Here is a 27282-nt window from a genome sequence, read left to right as displayed (position 1 = left end):
TTGGCCTGCTGCAATGTTCCAGTGAAGCTCAATAAAAACTGGAAGAACAGCATCTTATCTCCCGGCTCAACCTTTATAACCTTCCGGTCCTAACATCGAATTCAACAACTTCAGATGATTTGCTCTACCTCACCTCAACCCCTTTGTTTTCATTTTATTGTATTTAACTTTTTACTGTTCTCTACCTTTTATTTCTTTATTGTCTCTCTTCATTTTTCTTCCCCTCACTCGTTCCCCTTACTTTATCCCCCTTCCCTTACCTTTTCTCCCCCTTTGTTTCCCCTTTTCTAAATTTTACCACTCTCCCACCCATTCTCCTCCCACCCCCTCCACATCTTCATCTGTCACAGTTTACCCTCTAATTTCAGTTTCTCTGCCGTTTAGCCATTCACACCTTCTATTCTCTCTATGTGCAGCCATTAGCAATCTTTTCCCCTGGTTTCTGTGGCTGTGACTCATCTTTCACTCCCTCACCCTGCAATATAAATATCTCCCACTCTCTGTGCCTTTTAGCTTTGACAAAAGGTCATCTAGACTCAAAATATCAGCTCTTTTCTCTCCTTACAGATACTGCCAGACCTGCTGAGATTTTCCAGCATTTTCTCTTTTGGTTTCAGATTCCAGCATCCACAGTAATTTGCTTTTGTGAGGTAGACTGAGCAGGAGCTCTGAATGTTCTTGTCTACCCAATGTCAGGATTAAAGACACTTCCTCATGTCTGGAGATGAATGTGGGCTGGGAGGGGATGGATCTGGTTGCTGTTATTGAGATAGGAGCCAATGGCATTGGTAGGATCTGGAATGATACCCCACTGAGAGAGATTGAGGAGTTCAGATCCAAACAGAAACAAGGAACGTCAAAGGAATTCTCTCCTGGATTGTTATCCAAGCCAAATGGCTCAGGGTGAAGCAGATTGAAGAATTAAATACATGATGGTGTGGGACATTGGCACCGGTATTGGGGTAAGAGTGAATTGTTCCACTGAAATGGGCTCACACAGATTGGACAAATCAAACAGCAAATATAGTCTGAAAAATGATTTTGTACAATGCTTACGCACCAGTTTTTAGAAACTATACATTGTCAAACCAACTGGATATGAAGATACAAAAACAGTGACATCAGCTCTGACAAAGGGTCACCCAGACTCGAAACATTGATTCTGTCCTCTCTCCACAGAGACTGTCAGACCTGCTGAGATTTTCCAGCATTTTCTGTTTTTGTTTCAGATTCCAGCATCCACAATATTTTGCTTTTATATCATACGGGTGTGAAAGTATTTTAGTTGCAGTGTTGTGCAGAGACAGGTTTAATTCATTATCACATTGTCAAAGATCCACTGGGTGGCAATGTAATACAACTGAATTTCAATGTTAAGGTTTAGAGTGACAGACTCCAGTGCCAAACAAGAATCTTAGCCTTCAATAAAGCCAGGTACAAAGGTATGAGGGCAGAGCTAGCTAAAGTTCATTGGGAAAATAGAGTAAAAGGTATTGCCCTGATTCCCAAAGGTACGTAGAGTGACAGATAGTATTGAGGAAGCAAGGAGGCTGCAGAAGAACTTGGACAGGTTAGGGAAGTGGCAAAAAGGTGGTGGATGGAATACAATGTGGAAAAGTGTGAGGTTATGCACTCAGGAAGGGAGAATAGAGGCATAGACTACTTTCTAAATGTGAAAATGCTTAGCAAATGAGAAACACAGAGACTTGGGAGCCCTTGTTCAAGATTGCCTTAAGGTTAATATGCAGGTTCAATCGGCAGTTAGGAAATCAAATGCAATGTTAGCATTCATGTCGAGAGGGCTAGAATACAAGAGCAGGGATGTACTCCTGAGGCAGTATAAGGCTCTGGTCAGACCGATTTGAAGTATTGAGAGCAGTTTTGGGCCCCGTATCTAAGAAAGGATGTACTGGCCTTGGAAAGGTTCCAGTGGAGGCTCACAAGGATGATCCTTGAATTGGAGAGCTTGTTGTATGAGGAACGGTTGAAGACTCTGTGTCTGAATTCATTAGAGTTTAGAAGGATGAGTGGGGATCTTATTGAAACTTACATGATACTGTGAGGCCTGGAAAGAGTAGTCGTGGAGAGGATGTTTCCACTAGTAGGAAAAACTAGAACCAGAGGGCACAACCACAGACTAAAGGGACAATCCTTTAAAACAGAGATGAGGAGGAATTTCTTCAGCCAGAGAGTGGTGAATCTGTGGAACTCTTTGCTGCAGAAGGCTGTGGAGGCCAGATCATTGAGTGTCTTTAAGACAGAAATAGATAGGTTCTTGATTAATAAGGGGATCAGGGGTTATGGAGAAAAGGCAGGAGAACGGGGATGAGAAAAATATCAGCCATGATTGAATGGCAGAACAGACTTGATGGGCCGAGTGGCCTAATTCTGCTCCTATCTCGTGTGCTCTTATGATTCTGGGGCAGTCAATGCTTGGAGAATGGCATTCTCCATTGGCCTCGGGTGGGATTGTACGAACCTCGGGCGGATGTGCCGGTAAAATTCCACCCATTATGTTGAATAAAAAATGGGAAAGATTTAAAGAAACAATTGAAAATGTTCAACATTTCATTAAATATAATCAACACAAACAGCCATCCATGGATTATTGGGAAAATTAAAACAGGATTAGATTAAAAGAAAAGGGTAATGTTTCAAAATTTTTTAAAAATTATTTCTTTGTTCATGTAATGTGGGTGTCACTGGCTGGGTCAGCATTTATTGCCCATCCCTAATTACCCTTGAGAAGGTGGTGCTGAGCTGCCTTCTTGAATCGCTGCAGTTCATATGGTGTAGGTACATCCACAGTGATGTTAGGGAAGGGGGTCCAGGATTTTGACTTGGTGATAGTAAAGGAATAGCAATATATTTTCAAATCAGGATGGTGAGTGACTTGGAATTTGGTGCTATTCCCATGTATCTGTTGCCTCTGTCCTTTAGATAGTAGAGATTATGGGTTTGGAAGGTGCTGTCAAAGGAACCTTGGGTGAGTGGATGGTACACATGGTTCCCACTGTGTGTGTTGGTGGTGTTGAGAATGGATATTGAAGATAACAGATAGGGTGCCAATCAAGCGGGCTGCTTTGTCCTGGATGGTGTTGAGCTTCTTGGGTGTTGTTGGAGCTGTACCCATCCAGGCAAGCGGAGATTATTCTATCTCCAGATTTGTGCTTTGTAAATGGTGGACAGTGTTGCTGGGTTAGGAGGTGAGTTACTCGCTGCAGGATTCCCAGCCTCTGACCTGCTCTTGTAGTCTCAGTGTTTATATGGCTAGTCCAGTTCTAGTTTCTGGTCAATGGTAACCCCCAGGATGTTGATGGTGGGGGATTCAGCACTGAAAAGGCTGTCAAAGGGCAATGGTTAGATTCCCTTACTCGAGATGGTACAAACACAACCCCAGGAACCCCTCATTCCATCTCTCGGAGAAACTGGCTGCTGCATCCATCTCCCACAATGGGCAATGTCCTTTCTGCCTGTATGAGGACTTACAGATCTGAACACAACTCCAGGAATCTCTCCACGTGGCATGTGCTCTACAGGAACGGAATTCAGGCATGATTTTCCTAACGACTATCTTGACTCTTCTGAGTTTGATTTGCGGTGTGTGTGATGATGGAGTTAGTATTACTGTGAAATCCATGGGGCTTTTCTTCAAACTGAAAGCTTTATGGTCACTGAGTCTTATTTCCAATTGTTTTACAAATTCTCAAAGTGCTGTGGTGAAATCTGAACTCTCTTTCTTCGTCTTGTTATTCCACTTCACCGCTGTAAACCTAAACACACAGATAACGTTCATTCCCCAGTGATACATTTCTCTCTGTCCTTTTAGAATATTGTGAAACTTCACGCTCAGACCCAGGACTTACAAAAGGAGTTAGACAGCAAACAGGAGGAGATGCAACAACTGGTGCAGGCACGGGCACAGGTAAGTCAGATGTGTTTCCCGGATACTGCTCACCTGCTACATGTTAAATTACCCCTTCCCCTGTGCAATCAGATCTGTCCACACTGGACTCCTCCTCCTGGAGACGAGGGCTCTGGTTAATTGATGAACCCGACCACCCTCAATTTGCACCCCGATCAAACATTCTTGGCACCCGGAAAATGGAGAAAGATGACAGAGCCAAACAAAGAGGCTAGAGGAAATCTGTAAAAAATTCCAGGCTCATTAGCATTGGAAAGAGGAACTAATGAAGGTAAATTCATAGAATTACACTAGAAATAAACAGCACAAAAACAGCCATTTGACCCTTCATGTTTGCATTCATGTGCCACGCAAGCCTCCTCCCACCTTCCCTCACCTAACATAACAAACGCATCCTTCTATTGCTTCATCATAGGATCGCTAGAGTGCAGAAAGAGGCCATTCAGCCCATCAAGTCTGCACTGATAGCCATCCCACCCTGGTCCAATCTCCATAATCCCCTGACACTAGGGTCAATTTAGCATGGCCAATCAATGTAACCTGCACGTCTTTGGACTGCCGTTGGGAGGAAACCGGATCACACGGCAGAAACCCACTCAGACACAGGGAGAATGTGCAAACTCCACACAGGCAGTGACCCAAGCCAGGGTCTGATCTCTGGAGAGTGAGGCAGCAGTGCTAGCGGCCGTGCTGCACTCATGTGTTTATCCCATTTCCCCTTCAGTCTATCCATTTTATTCACCTTGAACAAGTTCCATTCTATTCCCTTCTGCCAAGGGCAGAACTTTTATTTTTGGGTCAGGCCCCCAGTATTGGGGTCAACTTGGGGTTATGACCTATTCCTCTGCGGTAAACAGTCACCTGGAAATGATTTGCCCCAAATTGGCCAATCAGGAACCAGAGGATGTTGAGCGGGCTGTCAAAGCTGGAGGGTCACTGAGGGGGCCTTTGGCTGCTGAGGGAGTTATAGTCCTACAGTCCATGGCACAGAGAACCAGGCGCCCCCATTTTGCCTCACCTTCTGGTGAAGCCTTTCCATTAAAAAGTGGCCTTGCAAACCAGGCCAACGTTGCGGAGGAGAAGGGTGCCAGTGAGCACTGCTGGGGGTAGTCAGTGAGGGAGGGAGGCTGCTCCGAGTACCAGCCTCCTCATCCAACCTCTACTGATTGGTGACAGCAACGACACGCGTTATGTTAGGGATGGAGAGCGAAGGCCGAGACTGAGCCTTGGGAGAGGCGCTGTGAGGAACCGATGGTGCAAAGGGTTAAATCCAAGGGCCAATCAACGTCGCAGCATACACCTAACCTTACTAATGGGATGTCATTGCTTCCTCTCTCTGCGCTGGGCTGTGCTGATAGGAACCCTGCGAACTCAAGCATCAGGGAGCACCTTGTCACAAACATCACTGGCTAGTAAATCCTCAGCTGCAGGCAGTGCCCCCACCCCCACCCCCCACCCCCTTCCAACCTCCCACACCCCAAGGAAGGGGCTCCAACAAGCTTTGTGTGGGTACCCACACAGCTCAACTATGCTGCTCAGAACAAGAGCCTTCTCCCCCCCCAACCCCATTGCCCCCCACTACGCCACCGACTGCCGAAATCCCCCCGGCCTCGCAGACGTCTGTTGGCAGACTTGCAGACTACACAAAATCAATCACAAACCCCCGACAGCTCTCCTGTTCTTGGTGAGGTTCCCCAATGCACCCCCCCCCCCACTCACCCACCTCCCCCTTCCCCTGCCGCACCCTCCTCCCCCCACCCACACACACATAGCTATCTGATGCCCCTGTCCCATTGCTTTTCCTGGTGGATAGTGGCGACCTTCACCCTCAATGCCATCCCCCCCCCTCCCCTCCCAGATTCCTGCTTTCCGAGAGCTGTAACGATTCTCGTTGGTCCGAATGTCACATTGGTTGGATGGGAAGGTACAATGAGAGCGGATGATGCGTTGTAACAGCCACTAATGAGATGGTAATGCATGCAAATCAGACTCGTACCCTTCCTGGTGGGAACCTGATCATGTGATCGGATGGGGGAGCTGGGAAGATCGCAAACTAAAGTCTCACCATCAAGACTCACAGCTTTTGGCATCTTAGCAGCCTTTACTGGAATTACACCCGCAGCTAACACAGCGGCTAAATCACAGCTAAGGACTCGCCCATTTAAGATGGAGATAAGGAGGAACTTGTCCTCTGAGTGTCATTATTTTTGGGAATTATCTACCAGAGAGCAGGGAGGCTGGTCAGTCAATATATTCTTAGCTGAGAGATTTTTGACCCAAGAAGGAATTCCACAGCCGCGGGGAACAAACAGGAGGGTGAAGGCTACAATCGGATTAGCCGACTGCTGAATGGCAGAGCAGGCTCGATGGGCTGAATGTGCTACTCCTGCCCCTATTTCTAACGAGAAGATGAAAGAATATGGCTCAGATATTGGAAAATCGGTATAATACTTCCAGATTTATCCATGCACATGGGGACATGGGAGTATCATAAGTATCAGGAATTCTGTTTTGTCAAATGGGTGAGCAGCTCAAACAGGCGGGAGAGTTTGTTTCACACCAGAAGGTGGAGTCATTTCTGGAGCAATGGGATTCCTTGTGATGAAGGGATTTAGCCACCTGAAAACATCATTGATCCAGGGTCTAAGCTCAAATGTAGATATCCCCAGGATATTATCTCAGATGTACACGTTCCTCCCTCCCAGTTAGAGGCGGAGCTTGTCTCTCTGCGCAGGAAACAGGACGAGGCCATCACTGAGAACCAGACGCTCAAACTGACCAATCAGGAGCTGGAGACACGGCTGCAGCAGATCCAACAGGATCTCCAGGAGGCCCAGGATCGGCTGGTGTCTCAACAGGAGGAAGCAGCTCAGCGCCAGGAGAAAGAAGGGTAAGAGACTGTGTACACAATGCACACACTGTGTACGCACCCCACACACCGTGTAGACATCCTGTGCACTGTGTACACACCCCTCACACTGTGTACACATCTGCACACTGTGTACACAACTTGCACAGTGTGTATGCACCCTGTACACTAGGTACGCACCCCGTGCACTGTGTGTGCACCCTATGCAATGTACATACTCCACACAGTGTATAATCACCCAGATACTGTGCACTCACTCAAACACTGTGCACACACTCAAACACTGTGCACACGCTCATGCACTGTAATCAGATCCGTACACTACATACACATCCATACATGGTGAACACATCCACATACTGTGTACACATCCATACACAGTGTAAACACCCAGACTATATATACTCCACTCACTGTACACACTGCACACTGGTTACACATGCAGACACTACATACACATCCATAAACTGCATATAGATCCATGCACATTGCACACTTATGCACAATGTACGCACTCAGACAATATACACACTCCATTCACTGTGTACATTCCTTGAAAATTGTGTGCAGACTCTGCACACTGTGTACACACTCACACACTGCATACACAATGTACACATCCATACACAGTGCATACACCCAGACACCGTACACTCCCTGAACATTATGTGCATTAGAATCATAGAATCACAGAATCCCTACAGTGCAGAATGAGGCCACTCAGCCCATCAAGTCTGCACCAACCACAATTCCACCCAGGTCCTATTCCCGTAACCCCACATATATCCCCCGCTAATCCCCTGACACTAAGGGCCAATTAGAATGGCCAATTAACCTAACCCGCACATCTTTGGACTGTGGGAGGAAACAGGAACACTCAGAGGAAACCCACACAGATATGGGGAGAATGTGCAAACTTCACACAGATAGTGACCTGAGGCCGGAATTGAACCTGGGTCCCTGGTGCTGTGAGGCAGCAGTGCTAACCACTGTGCCACCTTGCTGCCCTAAAAGGACATTAGTGAACCAGATGGGTTTTTACAACTATCAATAGTGGTTTCATGGTCATCAGTGGATTCTTAATTCCAGATTTTTTTTGTTGAGTTCAAATCCTACCATCTGCCATGGCGGGATTCGAACCCGGATCCACTGAATGTTAGCTGAGTTTCTGGATAAATAGTCCAGCAATAATATCACTAGGCTGTCACCTCCCTGTTGGGGGACACACCCTAGACACTCACTGAACATTGTGTAAGCAACCCACATGCTGTGTACACACCCTGTTCATACAGACCCAGCACATTATGTGCACACCCCACACACTGTGTACAGGGACAATGTGTACATCAGCTATAGCCCCACACTCGTACTGGGAATGACTGTGGTTACCATCCCTGCAAATCCTTGATGAACAGCCGGAATGATGAACTGGGGTTTGGGACGTGGGTTTGAGTGAGTGAGTAAACCTGACACGAACAATAATAAATGTCTTACAGAGAGCAGGATCGACCGCCCAGCGCTGAGGGATTATATTCCAGTGAAGCTGATCCACAGGTAATGAGGGACGGACATCATGGCTGGAGTTTTATTGTCTTTGAATAAGTGCGATACGGGCATGTGGATCACCAGAGGCAAAGAGGGCATTTCTCACCACCTAACCCAGCACTCGGTGCCAAAGAATCGGAGGCATGTCCCACACCATCACACTGGCAGGGAAAATCTGGCAATACTGGGAATCCCGAGATCCCGGCAATCCCGAGATTCAGCAACACCAGGACATGGGAATGTTATAGGTGAATCCCAAGATCAGGCATCCATTTTTAAGGCTGCCCCGATTTCTGATTTAGAAGACAAACCCTCTGCACCTACGCAGAGATGACCCGTGCCCCTCGCCGACGGAAGGGCAACCACCAATTCCCCCCACTGCCTCCACAACCCCCCCCCAGAGACAGGAACCCCCTCCTGTGCCCCCCCGACACTGCAGGGGGCAGTGCCAGGACAGCGGGGCACTGACAGAGTTATAGGAGGCAGCATGAAGGTTACAGGGGCAATGCCAGGGGACACTGCCAGGGTGACAGGATGCCAGGGGCAGCTGAGGGTCAATGCCTAGGTCAATGCTGGAATCTGAAACTGGGATCTCGCCGGCAAGACTCTCGTTTGTTGATGCTTGTGAAATTCTGTGCCCATGTCACCATTTGTGGGTGGGACTGTGGGAGGAAACTGAAACACTCAGAGGAAACCCACGCAGATACGGGGAGGATGTGCAAACTCCGCACAGACTTTGACCCGAGGCCGGAATTGAACCTGGGTCCCTGGTGCTGTGAGGCAGCAGTGCTAACCACTGTGCCACCTTGCTGCCCCTAAAGGACATTAGTGAACCAGATGGCGATCACAGGGGCCAGATCATAGAAACCCTACAGTGCAGAAGGAGGCCATTTGGCCCATCGATTCTGCATCAACTCTCTGACAGAGTATCTTACCCTCTCCCCATAACCCTGTGCATTTACCAAGGCTAATCCTACACATCTTTGGACATTCGGGGCAATTTACCATGGGCGGACACATGTTGTCATTGTGATAGTGAAAATCTGACTCTAAAAGGGGCAAGAATGGAAAGCAAATACTCCTGGGTATTAGGTGTTGAGGAAAGATAGTGAAGGAAACAAGACAGTCTTGATAAAGGATGATATTACAGTGTAAGAGAGAGAGGATGTCCCAGAGGGCTCAAGGATCTATGGTTTGAGCTAAGGAATATTAGAAATATAACTGCACTGCTGGATGTATCAAAAAGCTATCAATTCATGGGAAAGACATAGAGGGAGAAAATTACAAGGAAATTAGAGATGTAAGAATTATCGTGTAGGTAAAATGAGGTGAATTTTATTATCAGAATAGAGACTGGGATAGTAATCGTGCAAAGGCAGGAAAGTACAAGTTTAGAACACAGAACAGTACAGCACAGTACAGGCCCTTCAGCCCTCGATGTTGTGCCGAGCTATGTTCGAACCAAGATCAAGCTACCCCCTCCCTATAATTCAGGAGTGCTCCATGTGCCTATCCAATAACCGCTTGAAAGTCCCTAAAGTGTCCGACTCCACTATCACACAGGCAGTGTACTCCACACCCCAACCACTCTCTGAGTAAAGAACCTACCTCAGACATCTCTCCTATATCTCCCACCATGAACCTTATAGTTATGCCCCCTAGTAACAGCTACATCCACCCGAGGAAATAGCCTCTGCATGTCTATCCCCCTCATCATCTTATGAACCTCTATTAAATCGCCTCTCATCCTCCTCCGCTCTAAAGAGAAAAGCCCCAGCTCCCTCAACCTTTCCTCATAAGACCTACTCTCCAAACCAGGCAGCATCCTGGTAAATCTCCTCTGCACTCTCTCCAATGCTTCCACATCCTTCTTATAGTGAGGTGACCAGAACTGAACACAATATTCCAAATGCGGTCTCACCAAGGTCCTGTATAGTTGCAGTGTAACCCCACGGCTCTTAAACTCTAATCCCCTGTTAATAAATACCAACACACTATAAGCCTTCTTCGTGGCTCTATCCACTTCAGTGGGAACCTTCAGAGATCTGTGGATATGAAACCCAAGATCTCTCTGTTCCTCCACATTCCTCAGAACCTTGTCGTTGACCCTGTAATCCGCATTCAAGTTTGTCCTACCAAAATTAATCACCTCGCATTTATCAGGGTTAAACTCCATCTGCCACTTTTTGGCCCAGCTCTGCATCCTATCAATGTCTTTTTGCAGCCTACAAGAGCCCTCCACCTCATCCGCTACTCCACCAATCTTGATGTCATCAGCAAATTTACTAACCCACCCTTCAGCCCCCTCTTCCAAGTCATTGATAAAAATCACAAATAGCAGAGGACCCAGCACTGACCCCTGTGGTACACGCTGGTAACTGGCCTCCAGTCTGAAAATATTCCCTCCACCACCAACTTCTGTCTTCTATGAAACAGCCAGTTACTTATCCAATCAGCCAAATTTCCTTCTATCCCACACCTCCTTATCTTCATGAGCCTACCACGGGGAACCTTATCAAACGCCTTACTAAAATCCATGTATATGACATCAACTGCTCTACCTTCGTCTACACACTTAGTTACCTCCTCAAAGAATTCAATCAAATTTGTGAGGCAGGACTTACCCCTTTCTGGAGTGAGTTCAGGAACATTTTTTACATCCATATAATTCCAGTTCACTGAGAAAGGAGGCATTCCTGGATCAGATTCAGGGGATGAGATTGGTCAAATCAATCGTTAGTAAGGGAAGAGTGATCATAGCCTCATAAGGTTTAGATAAGCTATGGAAAGTGTAAACAATCACAAATAACAATAAGTAATTGGGAGATGAGTTTCAATGGAGTAAGAATGGATTTGGCTCAATAAATTTAAATCAAATACCAGCAGGCAATTGATGGCACAATAGATTCCTCTTATATAAATAGTTCGGGTAGAGTCTCAATACATTCCCAAGAGGATGAAGACAGGACAGACAAAACCAGAACTTAGAGAGTAAGCAGGAGAGGGCATGTAGGACAGATGTCAAGTAAAACAGTACAACGGTACACCAGGTTGAAAGTTCAGAGGGAGAGTGAAAAGGGAAATATGAACATCAAAGGGAAAGCATGAGAAAAAACTGGCAGCTAAGATAAAGGAAATATAAATGTCTTCAGAGAGAAATGATTGCGAGGAGATTTGACAGGCATGTTTAAAATCTGGACAGAGAAGATACGAAGATATTTTTCCTATTGTGTAAGTATTAAGATTTAAGGTGATTTGTAAATGAACAAAGAGCAACATGAAGGAAAAGTTTTCCTACATAGTTGGTGGTTAGGATGTGGAATATATTGTCTGAGAGTGTAGTGGAGTCAGATTCATACAGCGAGTGGTTAGAATTTGGGGTGCACCGCCTGAGAGTGCGGTGGAGGCAGATTCACACAGTGAGTGGTTAGGTTCTGGAATGTACTGTCTGAGAGTGTGGTGGAGACAGATTTACACAATGAATGGTTAGGATCAGGAATGAAAGTGCAGGTGGAGGAAGATTTAATCATGGCATTCAGAAGGGATTTGGATAAGTACTTGAAAGCTGATTGGCCATGCTAAGAAATTGCCCCTTAGTGTCCAGGGATGTGTAGGTTGGAGGGACTAGTGCGTATAATATGTAGGGATATGGGGGTAGGGCCTGGGTGGGATTGTGTTCGGTGCAGACTCGATGGGCTGAAGGGCTCTTTCTGCACTGTAGGGTTCTATGATTCTATGAAAAATATAGCAGGACTGTGGGAAAGAGGGGTGTGGAGGCTATGGGTATCAGAATTGTTCTTGTAGAAACATAGAAAATATAGAAGAAAGGAGCAGGATGAGGCCATTCAGCCATTGAGCTATTCGTTATGATTATAGCTGATCACCCACCTATCCCTCTATCCTTTGATCCCCTTCACTCCAAAGTCAAAGAATAGTCAGCATGACCTCAATGGGTAGAATGGCCTCCATTTGTGCTGTTACCACTCTATGATTCTATTCCAGAAGGAAATTATATAATTTCTTATCTTCTGAACTTCTCAAATAAATTGTATTGTTTGCGGAGAACATGACTTTAATCTTCTTGAATCTGATAAAGATACAAAACACACTAGTTACTGCAGCACCATGTCTTTGTAAAGAATGATAGCCATCAGTGAGTAGATGGTAACTGTGGATTGGAGCATTGTACGTTAGTTGTCTTATTTTGTATTATCCATTGCTTTTTCATTTCAGGAAGAGGCCAGACAGGAATGGGGCTCTGAAACCAGCCAGGGGGATATAAGGTCAGAGGGGTAAGTGACCTTATGTCTACCATTGAGGATCCTTCAGCCCCAGAACCACCCCACATCACTCAAACCGAGCCTAACATGGCTGTTGCATAATGGAAGCTGTTAGATTCTAACTGCTTCAAATTCTTGAGGCAAAAGGAGGCCTTTAATCCCTTCAGACTCTTTGCTATTTACTCTTGTTGTGGTATGGTGGATGGTAAGTGCCAGGCTATCCAAATCCCAAAGGGAAACTTGAATTTGCTACCAGAATGATTTTGCAATTTGTGTATTATGAGGGGATTTTTGAAGTAAATTCTCAGACCAATTGTGATGATTTTATATTAAGGGTGAACATTTATTAGAATAAAGAAAATAGCATTTAAACAAAAGAACATGTGTACACAGCCAATAGTACTTTATAAATATTTCTTAAAGAACTAAACACCCTTTTGATGGCAACAGTCCTCATAGCTTTCTACTCTATAGCAAATTGCCACACAATGTCCTGCTGCTCTTAGAGTGCCCTCAGAGGGTGGCTGAAAACTGCTGTGCACAGGTCTGGCTACAACACTCACTCTGTTCTGTTTGAGATCCCAAAGTCAGCACACCAAAACAATCTTTAAAGTTTCCTTAATTCTGTTTCCCTCTCTCATCAGTCACTTTATTGTTTCTGACTGTCTTCTGGAAGTTCCTTTTCCCAGAATAGATTAACCTCCTTTTTAACTTTATGGCTGCTATTTTTTAAAGGTAAACTTACACCATTTTGCCTCATCTATTTACAATCGTCCAATTGTATTTGTTCCTTTTCAATTACATCAGCTAACTTTAACTGCCTCTTTTCTTTGCCTTTTGTAACTTCCTCTTCCAGCTCTCCTGGCTCTCTGTTCGTTTGGAACCACCTTCCTTCCTGCATTTACTCTGTCGAGTCCTGTTAGAATTTTATAAGTCTCTGTGAGAACCCCCTCCCCTACCCACTTTCGTTCATTTAAACTCCAGCGAAAAGAATCCTAACCAAGTCAATCTTGCCTCATACATTATCTTCCCTTGTTCTTGATTTCCCCCCACCAACTTTCTCTCCATCCTCGCTATCACATTCATTAAACACCTCAAACTTCAACCTTCCTAAACTCAAAGAAATCCAAATCAGGTTCATTATTTAAAGGCTGCTGACAGGAGTGCTGGCCTCGGACTAACACACTGCCCTGTTGTTGTTCATGTTCTCACCAGGCTTCAGAGGAAGCGGGAGAATACAGGCCACGCAAGCCGCATCATCTCCATTGAGGAAGAACCCCTACCACTTCAGCCTCAGGAGGATTCTGAGACACAGAGTTCAAGGGTTAGTGGACAAGAGGTCGACTTGAGGACTGTTAGAGATGGTGACGTGATCTTTGAAGAAAAGGCAGAGGTGTTGCTGAGTGAGGGAGCTGCAGGGATAACTGAAGAGGTAACAGTCCCTGATCAGCTGCTTCCTCTACTTTAACCAAAGTGAGGGCCTTATTCTCCTCAATACCTTGGCCATCAGCTACCTGCCCAACTCTGCCTCTTCCTCAATATTAATCACTCCTTCCCGAAATCTCCTGCCTCACTAACTTACCTTTCTGCTTTAAAACAATGGGTTTGAAGGTGAATGAATCTCCAGAGCCTGATAATCTTCATCCCAGAGTACTTGAGGAAGCGGCCCTGGAAATAGTGGATCGATTGGTGGTCATTTTCCAAAATTCTTTGGACTCTGAACTGGTTCCTACAGATTGGAAGGTAGCTAATGTAAGCCTGCCATTCAAAAAGGGAGGTAGAGGGAAAAGAGGCAGAGAGTGGGTGTCAATGGGTGCTATTCGGATTGGCGGTTGGTGACTAGTGGAGTGCCTCAGGGATCGGTGCTGGGGCCTCAGCTATTTACCATTTATATCGATGATCTGGAGGAGGGAACCGAGTGTAAGGTGTCGAAATTTGCCGATGACACAAAGATGAGTGGAAAAGCAAATTGTGAGGAGGGTGTGGAAAGTCTACAGAGGGATCTAGATAGGATGAGCGAGTGGGCGAGGACCTGGCAGATGGAATGCAATGTTGGCAAGTGTGAGGTTGTCCACTTTGGTAGGAAGAATGGTAGGAAGGACTATTACTTACGTGGAGAAAAACTGCAGCAGGCTACGGTGCAGAGGGACCTGGGGGTCCTTATGCATGAGTCGCAAAAACCCAGCTTGCAGGTGCAGCAGGTGGTCAGGAAGGCAAATGGGATGCTGGCCTTCATAGCGAGGGGGATTGAATATAAAAGTAGGGAGGTCTTGCTGCAACTGTACAGGGCACTGGTGAGACCGCAGCTGGAGTACTGTGTGCAGTTTTGGTCGCCGCACTTGTGCAAGGATATTTTGGCCTTGGAGGGAGTGCAGAGCAGGTTCACTAGGCTGATACCGGAGATGAGGGGGTTGAGCTATGAGGAGAGGCTGAATAGACTGGGCTTGTACTCGTTGGAGTTTAGAAGGATGAGGGGGGATCTTATTGAGACGTATAAGATGATGAAAGGGATGGATAGGGTAGAGGTGGAGAGGTTCTTCCCGCTCAGAAAGGACAGCAGGACTAGAGGGCACAGCCTCAAGATAAGGGGGGGGGGGTTTAGAATGGAGTTGAGGAGGAACTTCTTCACTCAAAGGGTGGTGAATCTCTGGAATTCTCTGCCCGTTGAAGTGGTGGAGGCTACCTCGCTAAATACATTTAAGACGCGGGTAGATAGATTTTTGGTAGGCAAGGGGATTAAGGGTTATGGGGAGAAAGCGGGAAAGTGGAACTGAGCCACTTTAGATCAGCCATGATCTTATTGAATGGCGGGGCAGTCTCGAAGGGCTAGATGGCCTACTCCTGCTCCTATTTCTTATGTTCTTATGTTCTTATAGGCCAATGTGCCTAATGTCGATACTGGGGAAGTTCAATATCAAGGATTTCAGCATTTGGCAGTGATATAATCAGACAAATTCAGCATGGATTTACAAAAGGAAAATCATGCTTGAGGAGAAGATTGGAATTCTTTGAGGATGTAACTAGTAGAGTTGATCAGTGAGAGCTCGTGGATGTAGTTTATTGAGACTTTCAGCTAACTTTCAACAAGGTCTCACATAATAGTCTACAATGTAAAGTTAAAGCACGTGTAATGTCTTGAGATAAATAGAAAGCTGCTTAGCAGATAAGAAGCAAAGAGTGTGCAGAGTATGTACACAGTGTGTGGACTGTGGGACGAGGGAAAGAGGCAGAGAGACTGAGGGAGAAACGGAGAATGATAGATTTGAAGAACCATATCATGAGGGAGGTTTAATCAGGTGGTTTGCAGTACAATTAGATTACATTCCCATTGGGGATTGAATGTGTTGTGTTTGTGTGTTGCTCCTCCCAGTTAGAGGCGGAGCTTGTCTCTCTGCGCAGGAAACAGGACGAGGCCATCACTGAGAACCAGGCGCTCAAACTGACCAATCAGGAGCTGGAGACACGGCTGCAGCAGATCCAACAGGATCTCCAGGAGGCCCAGGATCGGCTGGTGTCTCAACAGGAGGAAGCAGCTCAGCGCCAGGAGAAAGAAGGGTAAGAGACTGTGTACACAATGCACACACTGTGTACACACCCCACACACTGTGTACACACCCCACCCACTGTGTAGACACCCCGTGCACTGTGTATACATCCCACACAGTAAACACAGCCTGCACTCTGTGTATATGCCCTGTGCTCAGTGTATACACCTTGCACACTGTGTACACACCCCACACACTATGTGCACTAAACAACCCACGCACTGTGTACACACCCCACGCACTGTGTACACACTCCATGCACTGTGTACACTCCCCATGCACTGAGTACACTCCGCACGCATTATGTACACACCCTGCGCACTGTGTACACCCCCACATGCAGTGTATAAATCCACTCTGAAGGTACAGACCCAGACACATCCAAGGAAATGCAGCTGTACAAGGCACTAGTTAGACCAGACCTGAATTTGTGTCACTGACTCTCTCTCTCTGTCTGTCTGATTCTCTGGTTTGATTACAGCGAGCGGGATCAATCTCCCGGCAGTGAGGGACGGCGTTCCGATGAAGCTGTTCTACAGGTAGGACACAGCAGGGAAAAGGGAGGATTGAGTCCCAGTCCGTGTGTGTCTGAGAGTGAGAGCTGGGACATGGATAATACAGTTAGTAGTCTCACAACACCAGATTAAAGTCCAACAGGCTATTTGGTAGCAAAAGCCACAAGCTTTCAGACCACTGCCCCTTCATCTGGTGAGTGGGAGCTCTGTTCGCAAACAGGGTATATAAAGGCACAAACTCAATTTACAAGATAATGGTTGGAATGCGAGTCTTGACAGATAATCAAATCTTAAAGGTACAGACAATGTGAGTGGAGAGAGAGTTAAACCATGTTAAAGAGATGTGTATTGTCTCCAGACAGGACAGTTAGTGAGATTTTGCAAGCCCAGGCAAGTCATGGGGGTTACAGATAGTGTAACATGAACCCAAGATCCCGGTTGAGACCGTCCTCATGTGTGCGGAACTTGGCTATCAGTCTCTGCTCAGCGATTCTGCGCTGTTGTGTATCGTGAAGGCCGCCTTGGAGAACACTTACCCGAAGATCAGAGGCCGAATGCCCATGACCGCTGAAGTGTTCACCAACAGGAAGAGAACACTCTTGCCTGGTGATTGTCGAGCAGTGTTTATTCATCCGTTGTTGTAGTGTCTGCATGGTCTCCCCAGTGTACCATGCCTCAGGACATCCTTTCTTGCAATGTATCAGGTAGACAACACTGGCTGAGTTGCAAGAGTATTTACTGTGTACCTGGTGGATGGTATTCTCATGTGAGATGATGTCATTTGTGTTGATGATCCGGTTGTGTGGTGTTGTGGTCACTGTTGTCCTGAACGCTGGGTAGTTTGATGGTCTGTTTGAGGTTGTGCGGTTGTTTGAAGGCAAGAAGTGGGGGTGTGGGGATGGCCTTGGCGAGATGTCTTCTTCAATGACATGTTGAAGACTCCAGAGAAGATGTCATAGCTTCTCCACTCCAGGGAAGTACTGGACAATGAAGGGTACTCTGTCCACCGTGTCCCATGTTTGTCTTCGAAGGAGTTTGGTGCGATGTTTCACTGTGGCAAGTAGAACTGTTGATTGATGAGTCGAGTGCCATATCCTGTTCTTATGAGGGCATCTTTCAGCGTCTGGAGGTGTCTGTTACGATCCTCCACATCTGAGCAGATGGATAATAGCCAAAGGGAGTGCAATGAGGGTCCATGTCCCATCACTGGATTCGGATAGTGGGCAGGGACTGAGTGCCAGGGAGGGAGTCACACTGACTGTACATGGAAATTGGGAAGAGGGGGGTGGGACGAGGGGAAATGATGACGGAATCTTCCAGGGAGATTCTCAGTCTGTGGGTAGGAAATGTGTCTGAAAGGAAGTCTACATGAGACAGAACTTGTCCCCATTGCAAACCCTGAGTGCCTTGTTTGATGTTCCCTGTATTGAGGCGGGGATTGAAAGAGAGATTGAGTTCCTGTCCAAGGAGAACATGATCGAGAGGTGGAGGATTGAGGTGGAATTGTTTGAGGTGATTGATGTGAACTCAATTTCTCTCTGATTTCCCACTGCTTCCCATCAGAACTGGTGGGTGTTGGGGGTGAATTGGATGAGGGGGCGGGGGGGGGAGGCGCTGGAGGGAGAGAGGGTGAACATTCAGCACAAGAGCGCGTCAGTGAATAGATTCTGATAGAGGAGTGGAGAGAAAGAAAGAGTGGAAAGGTGTGAATGTGAGAGAGAGAGAAACAGACTGGGACAGAGATATCAGAGAGGCAGAGAGATGGGGATAAATAGAGCTGGTTAAGAATACATTTGATGAGGATTTGATTTGGGGATTGAATGTGTTGTGTTTGTGTGTTGCTCCTCCCAGTTAGAGGCGGAGCTTGTCTCTCTGCGCAGGAAACAGGACGAGGCCATCACTGAGAACCAGGCGCTCAAACTGACCAATCAGGAGCTGGAGACACGGCTGCAGCAGATCCAACAGGATCTCCAGGAGGCCCAGGATCGGCTGGTGTCTCAACAGGAGGAAGCAGCTCAGCGCCAGGAGAAAGAAGGGTAAGAGACTGTGTACACAATGCACACACTGTGTGCACACCCCGCACACTGTGTACACACCCCGCACACTGTGTACACACCCCCACACACTGTGTACACACCCCACACACTGTGTACACACCCCGCACACTGTGTACACACCCCGCACACTGTGTACACACCTGCATACTGTGTACACACCCCACACACTGTGTACACACCCTGCACACTGTGTAAAAAGCTCGACACCATCCAGGACAAAGCAACCACTTGATGGGCATCCTATACACAAACATTCACTCTCTCCACCACTGATGAACAGTGGCAGCCGTGTGTACCATCTACAAAATACACTGCAGGAATCTCCAAGACTCCTCAGACAGCAGCTTCCAAACCCAAGACCACTTCCATCTTGAAGGACTAGGGCAGCAGGTACATGGGAACCCCAGTCCAGCTCACTCACCATCCTGAATTGGAAATATATCGCTGTTCCTTCACTGTCACTGGATCAAAATCCTGGAACTCCCTCTCTAACAGCACTGTGGGAGCACCTACACCTCATGGTCTGTGACAGATCAAGAAGGCAGCTCACCACCACCACCTCATAGGGAATTCAGGATGGGTAATACATGTATTGCCCTGGCAAACGGCAACCACATCACATGAATGAATTTTAGGAAAACAGCTCACATGTTTCACACAGTGCATACACGAGCTGTACACTGCGTACACGAGCTGTACACTGCGTACATGAGCTGTACACTGCGTATACGCGCTGCACACTGCGTACGCACACTGCACACTGTGTACATGAGCTGTACACTGCGTACACGAGCTGTACACTGCGTACACGAGCTGCACACTGCGTACCCAAGCTGCACACTGAGTATACGCTCTGCACACAGCGTATACGCGCTGCACACTGCGTATACGCGCTGCACACTGAGTAGATGTGCTGTCCACACGGACCACACGCTGCGTGTACGCGCTGCACATTGCGTATACGAGCTGCACACTGTGTAGATGCGCTGCGCACATGGACCGCACGCTGCACACCCGTACTGCACGCTGTGTCCACGCTCGTCACACTGAACTGAGGAAAGTGGGAAGCTGCTCTGGGATTTGGGATTGAGGTGTTGGTGAGTGAGGAATTCTCACAACGAATGTCTCCAGTGATCCTTCCGTCTGTCGCTGTCACTGACTCTCTCTCCCTGTCTGTCTGATTCTCTGGTTTGATTACAGCGAGCGGGATCAATCTCCCGGCAGTGAGGGACGGCGTTCCGATGAAGCTGATCCACAGGTAGGACACAGCAGGGAAAAGGGAGGGATTGAATGCCAGTCCGTGTGTGTCTGAGGGTGAGATCTGGGACATAGTGATGGCCTTGTGGTATTATCGCTAAACTATTAATCCAGAAACTCAGCTACTGTTCTGGGGACCCACATTGGAATCCCACTGCGGCAGACGGTGGAATTTGAATTCAATAAAAATTATTTGGAATTAAGAATCTACTGATGACCATGAAACCATTGCCGATTGTCGGATAAATCCCTCTGGTTCACTAATGTCCATTAGGGAAGGAAATCTGCCGTCCTTACCCGGTCTGGCCTACATGTGACTCCAGAGCCACAGTGATGTGGGTAACTCTTAACTGCCCTCCACGGGCAACTAGGGATGGGCAATAAATACTGGCAGCCAGTGACGCCCATGTCCCAGGAATGAATAAAGGATGGTAGCCAGAGGGAGAGCAGTGAGGGGGCCTGAACCATCACTGGGTTCAGACAGTGAATGCTCACTGCTTCCCATCAGGACTGGTGGGTGTTGGGGGGTGAATTGGGTGGGGGAGCTGCGGGGGTGGAAGGGTGGGGGGGAGAGGCTGAATCCTTCAGCACAAGAGCGCGTCAGTGAATAGATTCTGATAGAGGAGTGGAGAGAAAGAAAGAGTGGAAAGGTGTGAATGTGAGAGAGAGAGAAACAGACTGGGACAGAGATATCAGAGAGGCAGAGAGATGGGGATAAATAGAGCTGGTTAAGAATACATTTGATGAGGATTTGATTTGGGGATTGAATGTGTTGTGTTTGTGTGTTGCTCCTCCCAGTTAGAGGCGGAGCTTGTCTCTCTGCGCAGGAAACAGGACGAGGCCATCACTGAGAACCAGGCGCTCAAACTGACCAATCAGGAGCTGGAGACACGGCTGCAGCAGATCCAACAGGATCTCCAGGAGGCCCAGGATCGGCTGGTGTCTCAACAGGAGGAAGCAGCTCAGCGCCAGGAGAAAGAAGGGTAAGAGACTGTGTACACAATGCACACACTGTGTACACACCCTGCACACTGTGTACACACCCCCACAATGTGCACACACCCTGCACACTATGTACCCACAGCGCTCACTGTGTACCCACCGCGCGCACTGTGTACCCACCGCGCGCACTGTGTACCCACCGCGCGCACTGTGTACCCACCCTTGCACTGTGTACCCACCCTGCACACTGTGTACACACCCCGCGCATTGTGTACACACTCAGCCACTGTGTACACATCCTATGCACTGTGTACATACCCCGCATGCTGTGTATATACCCCGCATGCTGTGTACATACCCCGCACGCTGCACACATACCCTGCACGCTGCGTACATACCACGCACACTGTGTACACACCCTGCACATTGTATACACACCCCATGTATTGTGTACACATGCCGCACATTTCATTCGCACACCGCGCACTGCATACAGATCCTGCACACTGCGTACACACCCTCGCACTGTGTACACACCCCACGCATTGCATTCACACCATACACACTGTGTTCACATCTGCACACCATGTACATACCCCGCACACTGCGTACACAGACCGGGAGCTGTGTACGCACCATACACACCACGTACACACTCCACACACTGCGTACACACCATGTGCACTGCGCATACATGACACGCATTGCATAAACACCCTATGCACTGCGTACACACACGACGTACTGTATACACCCCCACATGCTGTGTATAAATCCCTTCCGAAGGTGCAGACCCCGACACATCAAGCGAATTTAGCTGTACGAGGCACTAGTTAGACCAGACCTGAAATTGTGTCACTGACTCTCTCTCCCTGTCTGTCTGATTCTCTGGTTTGATTACAGCGAGCGGGATCAATCTCCCGGCAGTGAGGGACGGCGTTCCGATGAAGCTGTTCTACAGGTAGGACACAGCAGGGAAAAGGGGGGGATTGAGTCCCAGTCTGTGTGTGTCTGAGGGTGAGAGCTGGGACATGGACAGTAACCAGAGGGAGAGCAGTGAGGGTTCACGTCCCATCACTGGGTTCAGACAGTGGGTAGGGACTGAGTGCCAGGGTGGGAGTCACACTGACTGTGGATGGAAATTGGGAAGGGGGCGGGGGGAGGAGGGGAAACAATGGCAGAATCTTCCAGAGAGATTCCCAGTCAGCATGCGGACTGGATTGGCTGAACCTGAACCGAGCTGGGAAAATATACTTTCAGGGAAGCTTCAGTAACACAACCGGGGAAGGGTTAAACTGAGTTGACATGTGGATGGAAAGCAGGAGGTAACATTGGCTAGGGAAGAGAAAGAGGCACAGAGAATTGGTAAAGGTGTTTAGTGTGAGAGTGTGAGATGGTATCAGAGGAAGAGAAAGTGTAAGAAGGTGTAAAATGGGTTTATTGTGTGAGCGTGTGACCGCACAGAGGGCTCTAAATAAGGAACTGCACAGGCCGAGAACCACATGGGAGCCTGGTCTCGTGGTGATAAGGGAGGCCTGACTCACATTAGGACAGGTCAGGGTGCGGAGATGGAAGCTGAATCCTGCAGCTCAGGAGGAAGGATGTGACTGGATTCTGACGGAGGGGGAGAGGGAGACGGAGAGAGAGAGAGAGAGAGAGAGAGAGAGAGAGTCACACTGACAACATGAGAGATACAGAAAGAGACTGAGAGACAGAGACAACAGAGTCTGGGTGTGAGATGGAGAGGGAGGGGGTTTGCAATTCATTGAATCAGAAACTTTCCCATTTAATGGGGATTGAATGTGTTGTGTTTGTGTGTTCCTCCCTCCCAGTTAGAGGCGGAGCTTGTCTCTCTGCGCAGGAAACAGGACGAGGCCATCACTGAGAACCAGGCGCTCAAACTGACCAATCAGGAGCTGGAGACACGGCTGCAGCAGATCCAACAGGATCTCCAGGAGGCCCAGGATCGGCTGGTGTCTCAACAGGAGGAAGCAGCTCAGCGCCAGGAGAAAGAAGGGTAAGAGACTGTGTACACAATGCACACACTGTGTACACAGGTTGCGTACTGTGTGCGCGCCACGTGCACTGTGTACATGCCACGCATGCTGTGTACACACCCTGCATGCTATGTATATGCCCTGCATGCTCTGTACACACTCAGTGCACTGTGTACACACGCTGCGTACGCGGGCCGCTCGCTGCGTACACAGCCTGCGTGCTGCATACATAAGAACATAATAAGAACATAAGAAATAGGAGCAGGAGTAGGCCATCTAGCCCTTCGAGCCTGCCCCGCCATTCAATAAGATCATGGCTGATCTGTCGCTGCTCAGTTCCACATTCCCGCCCTCTCCCCATAACCCTTAATCCCCTCGCTTATCAAAAACCCTTCAACCCGCATCTGAAAAATATTTAGCGAGGTAGCCTCCACCACCTCAATGGGCAGAGAATTCCAGAGATTCACCATCCTTTGAGTGAAGAAGTTCCTCCTCAACTCCGTTCTAAACTGCCCCCCCTTTATCCTGAGGCTGTGCCCCCTAGTCCTACTGTCCTTTCTGAGCGGGAAGAGTCTCTCCACCTCTATCCTATCCATCCCATTCATCATCTTATACGTCTCAATGAGATCTCCCCTCATTCTTCTAAACTCTAATGATTACAAGCCTAGCTTATCCAGCCTCTCCTCATAGCTCAACCCCCTCAACTCTGGTGTCAGCCTAGTAAACCTCCTCTGCACTCCCTCCAAGGCCAAAATATCCTTGCGTAAATACGGCAACCAAAACTGCACACAGTACTCCAGCTGCGGCCTCACCAATGCCCTGTACAGCCGCAGCAAGACCTCCCTACTTTTATATTCAATCCCCCTCGCTATGAAGGCCAGCATCCCATTAGCCTTCCTGACCACCTGCAGGCTGGGTTTTTGCGACTCACACAGCAACTGGAGGAAGCAGCTCAACACCAGGTGAAAAAGGGTGAGGGAGCCCCACGACATTTTGTGTCCCATGGATCTTTTGACCATCTCAGTCATTCTCCATCCATTTTCCAATTCGATGTGTTGCAAAGTTGAGTTGAATTGAAATTTTAAAATGCTGGAATGGAAAGCAGTGCGTGGTCCCTTTAAAATGTGCTGTTTTTTTCTGTACTTAAAACAAAAGATTCAAATGCATACAGAGAACTCAGAGTGAAACATTATATCCAAAGACAAGCAGCAGGATTGCCTTGGTAACAGGCTACAGATATTTGAATGAGAACAGGTTTTTTTCAATTTTAGCCAATCAATTTAAAGTAGACGCTGAACTACTGGCAGCCTAACAGATTTAAATGTGATGATTTTGGTGACCTGAGAGGCAATCGTATTGCGGGGGTGTTGGTATGTGATCAGGGGTATAAGAGAGGGGGAGGCAGTGACACAAAGGGGAGAAGAGCACTTCCCACAGCTTCAGAGAGAGAGAGAGAGAGACAGCACTCAGCTCCAGAGAGACACAGCAACTGCTCTCTGTTACACACAGGAGCTTTCAGCTCAAAATCTCATCGGAATAACAAAGGTACCAAAAGAAGACAGATTCCAGAATATAAAACCTGGTTGTAATTTCAAGAGTGACTAAAATTGTATTTTTGTGTTAATAAGTGGGAATTGTATTTATCTAACCAGCGTTCCATTAGAATAGGATTTTTGTGGTTTGTTAATGATTTCAATTAGTTAGATTAAATAAAGTGTTACTTGTTGATTTTACAGAGAGAGTCTCACATAGTTATTCTGATTTAGCCATAAGGCATAGGAGCAGAATTAGGCCATTCAGCCCATCAAGTCTGCTCATCATTCAATCATTGCTGATATTTTTCTCATCCCCATTCTCCTGCCTTTTCCCCATAAGCCCTGATCCCTTTATTAATCAAGAGCCTATCTATCTCTGTCTTAAAGACACTCAATGATCTGGGCTCCACAGCCTTTTGAGGTAAAGAGTTCCACAGATTCACCACTGTCTGGCTGAAGAAATTCCTCCTCATTTCTGTTTTAAAGGATTGTCCCTTTAGCCTGAGGTTGTGCCCTCTGGTTCTACGAGTGGAAACATCCTCTCCTCGTCCACTCTATCCAGGCCTCGCAGCATCCTGTAAGTTTCAATAAGATCCCCTCTCATCCTTCTAAACTGCAACGAGTACAGACCCAGAGTCCTCAAGCGTTCCTCATACGTCAAGCTCTTCATTCCCGGGATCATTCTTGTGAGCCTCCTCTGGGGCCTTTTCAAGATGTGGAGATTCCAGCACTTTCCAAGGCCAGCACATCCTTCCTTAGATATGGGGCCCAAAACTGCTCTCAATACTCCAAATGGGGTCTGACCAGAGCCTTATACAGCCTCAGAGATACATCCCCGCTCTTGTATTCTAGCCCTCTTGATATGAACGCTAACATTGCATTTGCCTCTGTAACTGCCAACTGAATCTGCACATTAACCTTAAGAAAATCTTGAACAATGACTCCCAAGTCCCTTTGTGTTTCTGATTTCCTAAACATGTCTCCATTTGGAAAATAATCTATGCCTCCATTCGTCCTTCCAAAGTGCATAACCTCACACTTTTCCACATTGTATTCCATCTGCCATTTCTTTGCCCACTCTCCTAACCTGTCCAAGTCCTTCTGCAGCCCCCCCGCTTCCTCCATACTACCTGTCTACATATCTTTTTAACCATTACAAGTTGCTGAAGAGCAGATTGTATTATTCCTCACTCACTGGAACAGATTATGAGGTGAGGTATTCCTCTGTGAGTGGTTAGATGTTCGCTCTCAGAGAGGGCATCAACTGCCCCTTCACAACAAACGACACACACACATTTCCAGCTCCTTTTCCAGGACACACATTATTCACTGCTTTCTCCTCCAATCTCTCTCAGTCACCACCTCCTGGGACAAAAACTGCAGCAAGCTGTGAGTTGAGGGTTGTGTTGCTGAATTGTGTGTGTGCAGTTACACAGGAACAGTGATGGAGTGAGTGTTCCACACAGGGAGCCTGTCACACATTCCACTCACTAATATGTGTTAAATTAAGAGAGGTCCAGGTAAAGTGGATAGGATTGTCCTATTCCTCTTGGTTGAAGGGTCTATAACCAGGGGAATGGATTGAGAGTGAGAGGTTGGAGAATTCAAGAGAGTGTGAGTGGACAATTTTCCACCCAGAGGGTGGTGGGGATCTGGAACTCAGTGCCTGAAAGGCTGGTAGAGGCAGAAACCCTCATTAATATTTAAAATGTACTTGGATATTCACTGAGAAATGATGTAACCTACAAGGGGACAGACCAAGACCTGGAAAGTAGGATCATGCTCTTTCCATGTTGGTCAGTATGGACTCAATGGGCTGAATGGCCATTTCTATGATTCTAGGATTTGTATAATCTGGAACCTTGGCTCATCTGGTGTGATTGTGAGATGTGTTATACAAAAACTCCTCTCTATATCTTTGTTTCCTCCTTTATCTCCACACCTTTCCTGTCCCTCAGAGATCACAATTGCCCTGAAATTCACTCCCTCCCCTCCCTCTCTTTATTCCTCCCTCCCTCTCTTCCCGCCTTTTCCCTCTCCCCGTCCCCGCCCTCCATTCCCTCCCCTTCCCTCCCTCCATTTCCTTCCCTTCCCTCCTACCCTCCTTCTGTCCCTCCCATCCTCCCTCTGTCCCCCCCTTTCCCTCCCTCCCATACACCCTCTATCCCTCCATTCCCCTCCCTCTTTCCCTCCTTCCCTTCCCTCCCTCGCTCCCTCCCCCATCTGTCCCTCCCTCTCTCCCTCCCTCTCTCTCCCTCTCCTTCCCTCCCCGTTACTGAACTGAATACTGACAGTAATTGTGCTATTCCAGTCATTCCTGTTGAACACAGAGTAATGTTGCTCTCCCTCCATCATTCCTGCTCCACAGACTTCAGCGAACTCGCTCCATCCGACGCCGTGTGACTCGCAAAACCCCCCAGGGAGAGGATCCTGGGCTCCCTCACCTGAGGGTCGAAGGTCAGGATGTGACCATGGCGACAAGCGATGATGTAGATGGGACCAGTGAAGAAACAGAAACAACTTCAGTAAGAGACGGAGCAGCAGAGACAATCAGAGAGGTAGCTGGGCCTAGGATCGAGGCTTCTCCACTGTCAGAGCAGCAGGAAGGCCTCAGTCCTGCAGCAACTGGTTCACCCATTGCTGTCAGTCTCCACAGAGACACTCTGACCCCCACCCTCATAAACCAGAGAGACAAAGCGTCCCAGTCAGACTCAAACCCCCTGGGGATCAGAGACCGACTGTCACCTGGTTCATGTCTCCCTCGGTGTCACTTCCACCTTCCGGGAAAGGTAAAAACACAAAATCCTGGATGTCC

At 47.6% G+C, this 27282-nt stretch overlaps 1 protein-coding gene across 1 annotated transcript in view; it reads left to right on the top strand.

Moving 5' to 3' along the window:
* The window catches only part of LOC145356781 (uncharacterized), a 165081-nt gene that overhangs the window by 34880 nt on the left and 102919 nt on the right, over nucleotides 1-27282 (top strand). Inside the window, exons 8-20 of the mRNA XM_080209647.1 lie at nucleotides 3830-3925; nucleotides 6631-6815; nucleotides 8291-8348; nucleotides 12573-12631; nucleotides 13835-14051; nucleotides 15990-16174; nucleotides 16646-16703; nucleotides 18531-18715; nucleotides 19937-19994; nucleotides 20792-20976; nucleotides 21839-21896; nucleotides 22768-22952; nucleotides 26836-27025. Of these exons, the coding sequence (XP_080065773.1) occupies nucleotides 3830-3925; nucleotides 6631-6815; nucleotides 8291-8348; nucleotides 12573-12631; nucleotides 13835-14051; nucleotides 15990-16174; nucleotides 16646-16703; nucleotides 18531-18715; nucleotides 19937-19994; nucleotides 20792-20976; nucleotides 21839-21896; nucleotides 22768-22952; nucleotides 26836-27025 (1719 nt within the window). The remainder of the gene's footprint in view (nucleotides 1-3829; nucleotides 3926-6630; nucleotides 6816-8290; nucleotides 8349-12572; nucleotides 12632-13834; nucleotides 14052-15989; nucleotides 16175-16645; nucleotides 16704-18530; nucleotides 18716-19936; nucleotides 19995-20791; nucleotides 20977-21838; nucleotides 21897-22767; nucleotides 22953-26835; nucleotides 27026-27282) is intronic.

This window comes from Carcharhinus amblyrhynchos, chromosome 22 (assembly GCF_965287045.1).
Source record: "Carcharhinus amblyrhynchos chromosome 22, sCarAmb.v2.hapA, whole genome shotgun sequence".
NCBI lineage: Eukaryota > Metazoa > Chordata > Chondrichthyes > Carcharhiniformes > Carcharhinidae > Carcharhinus > Carcharhinus amblyrhynchos.
The sequence above is the reverse complement of the archived record's forward strand: the minus strand, read 5'-3'. Positions and strand labels throughout refer to the sequence as shown.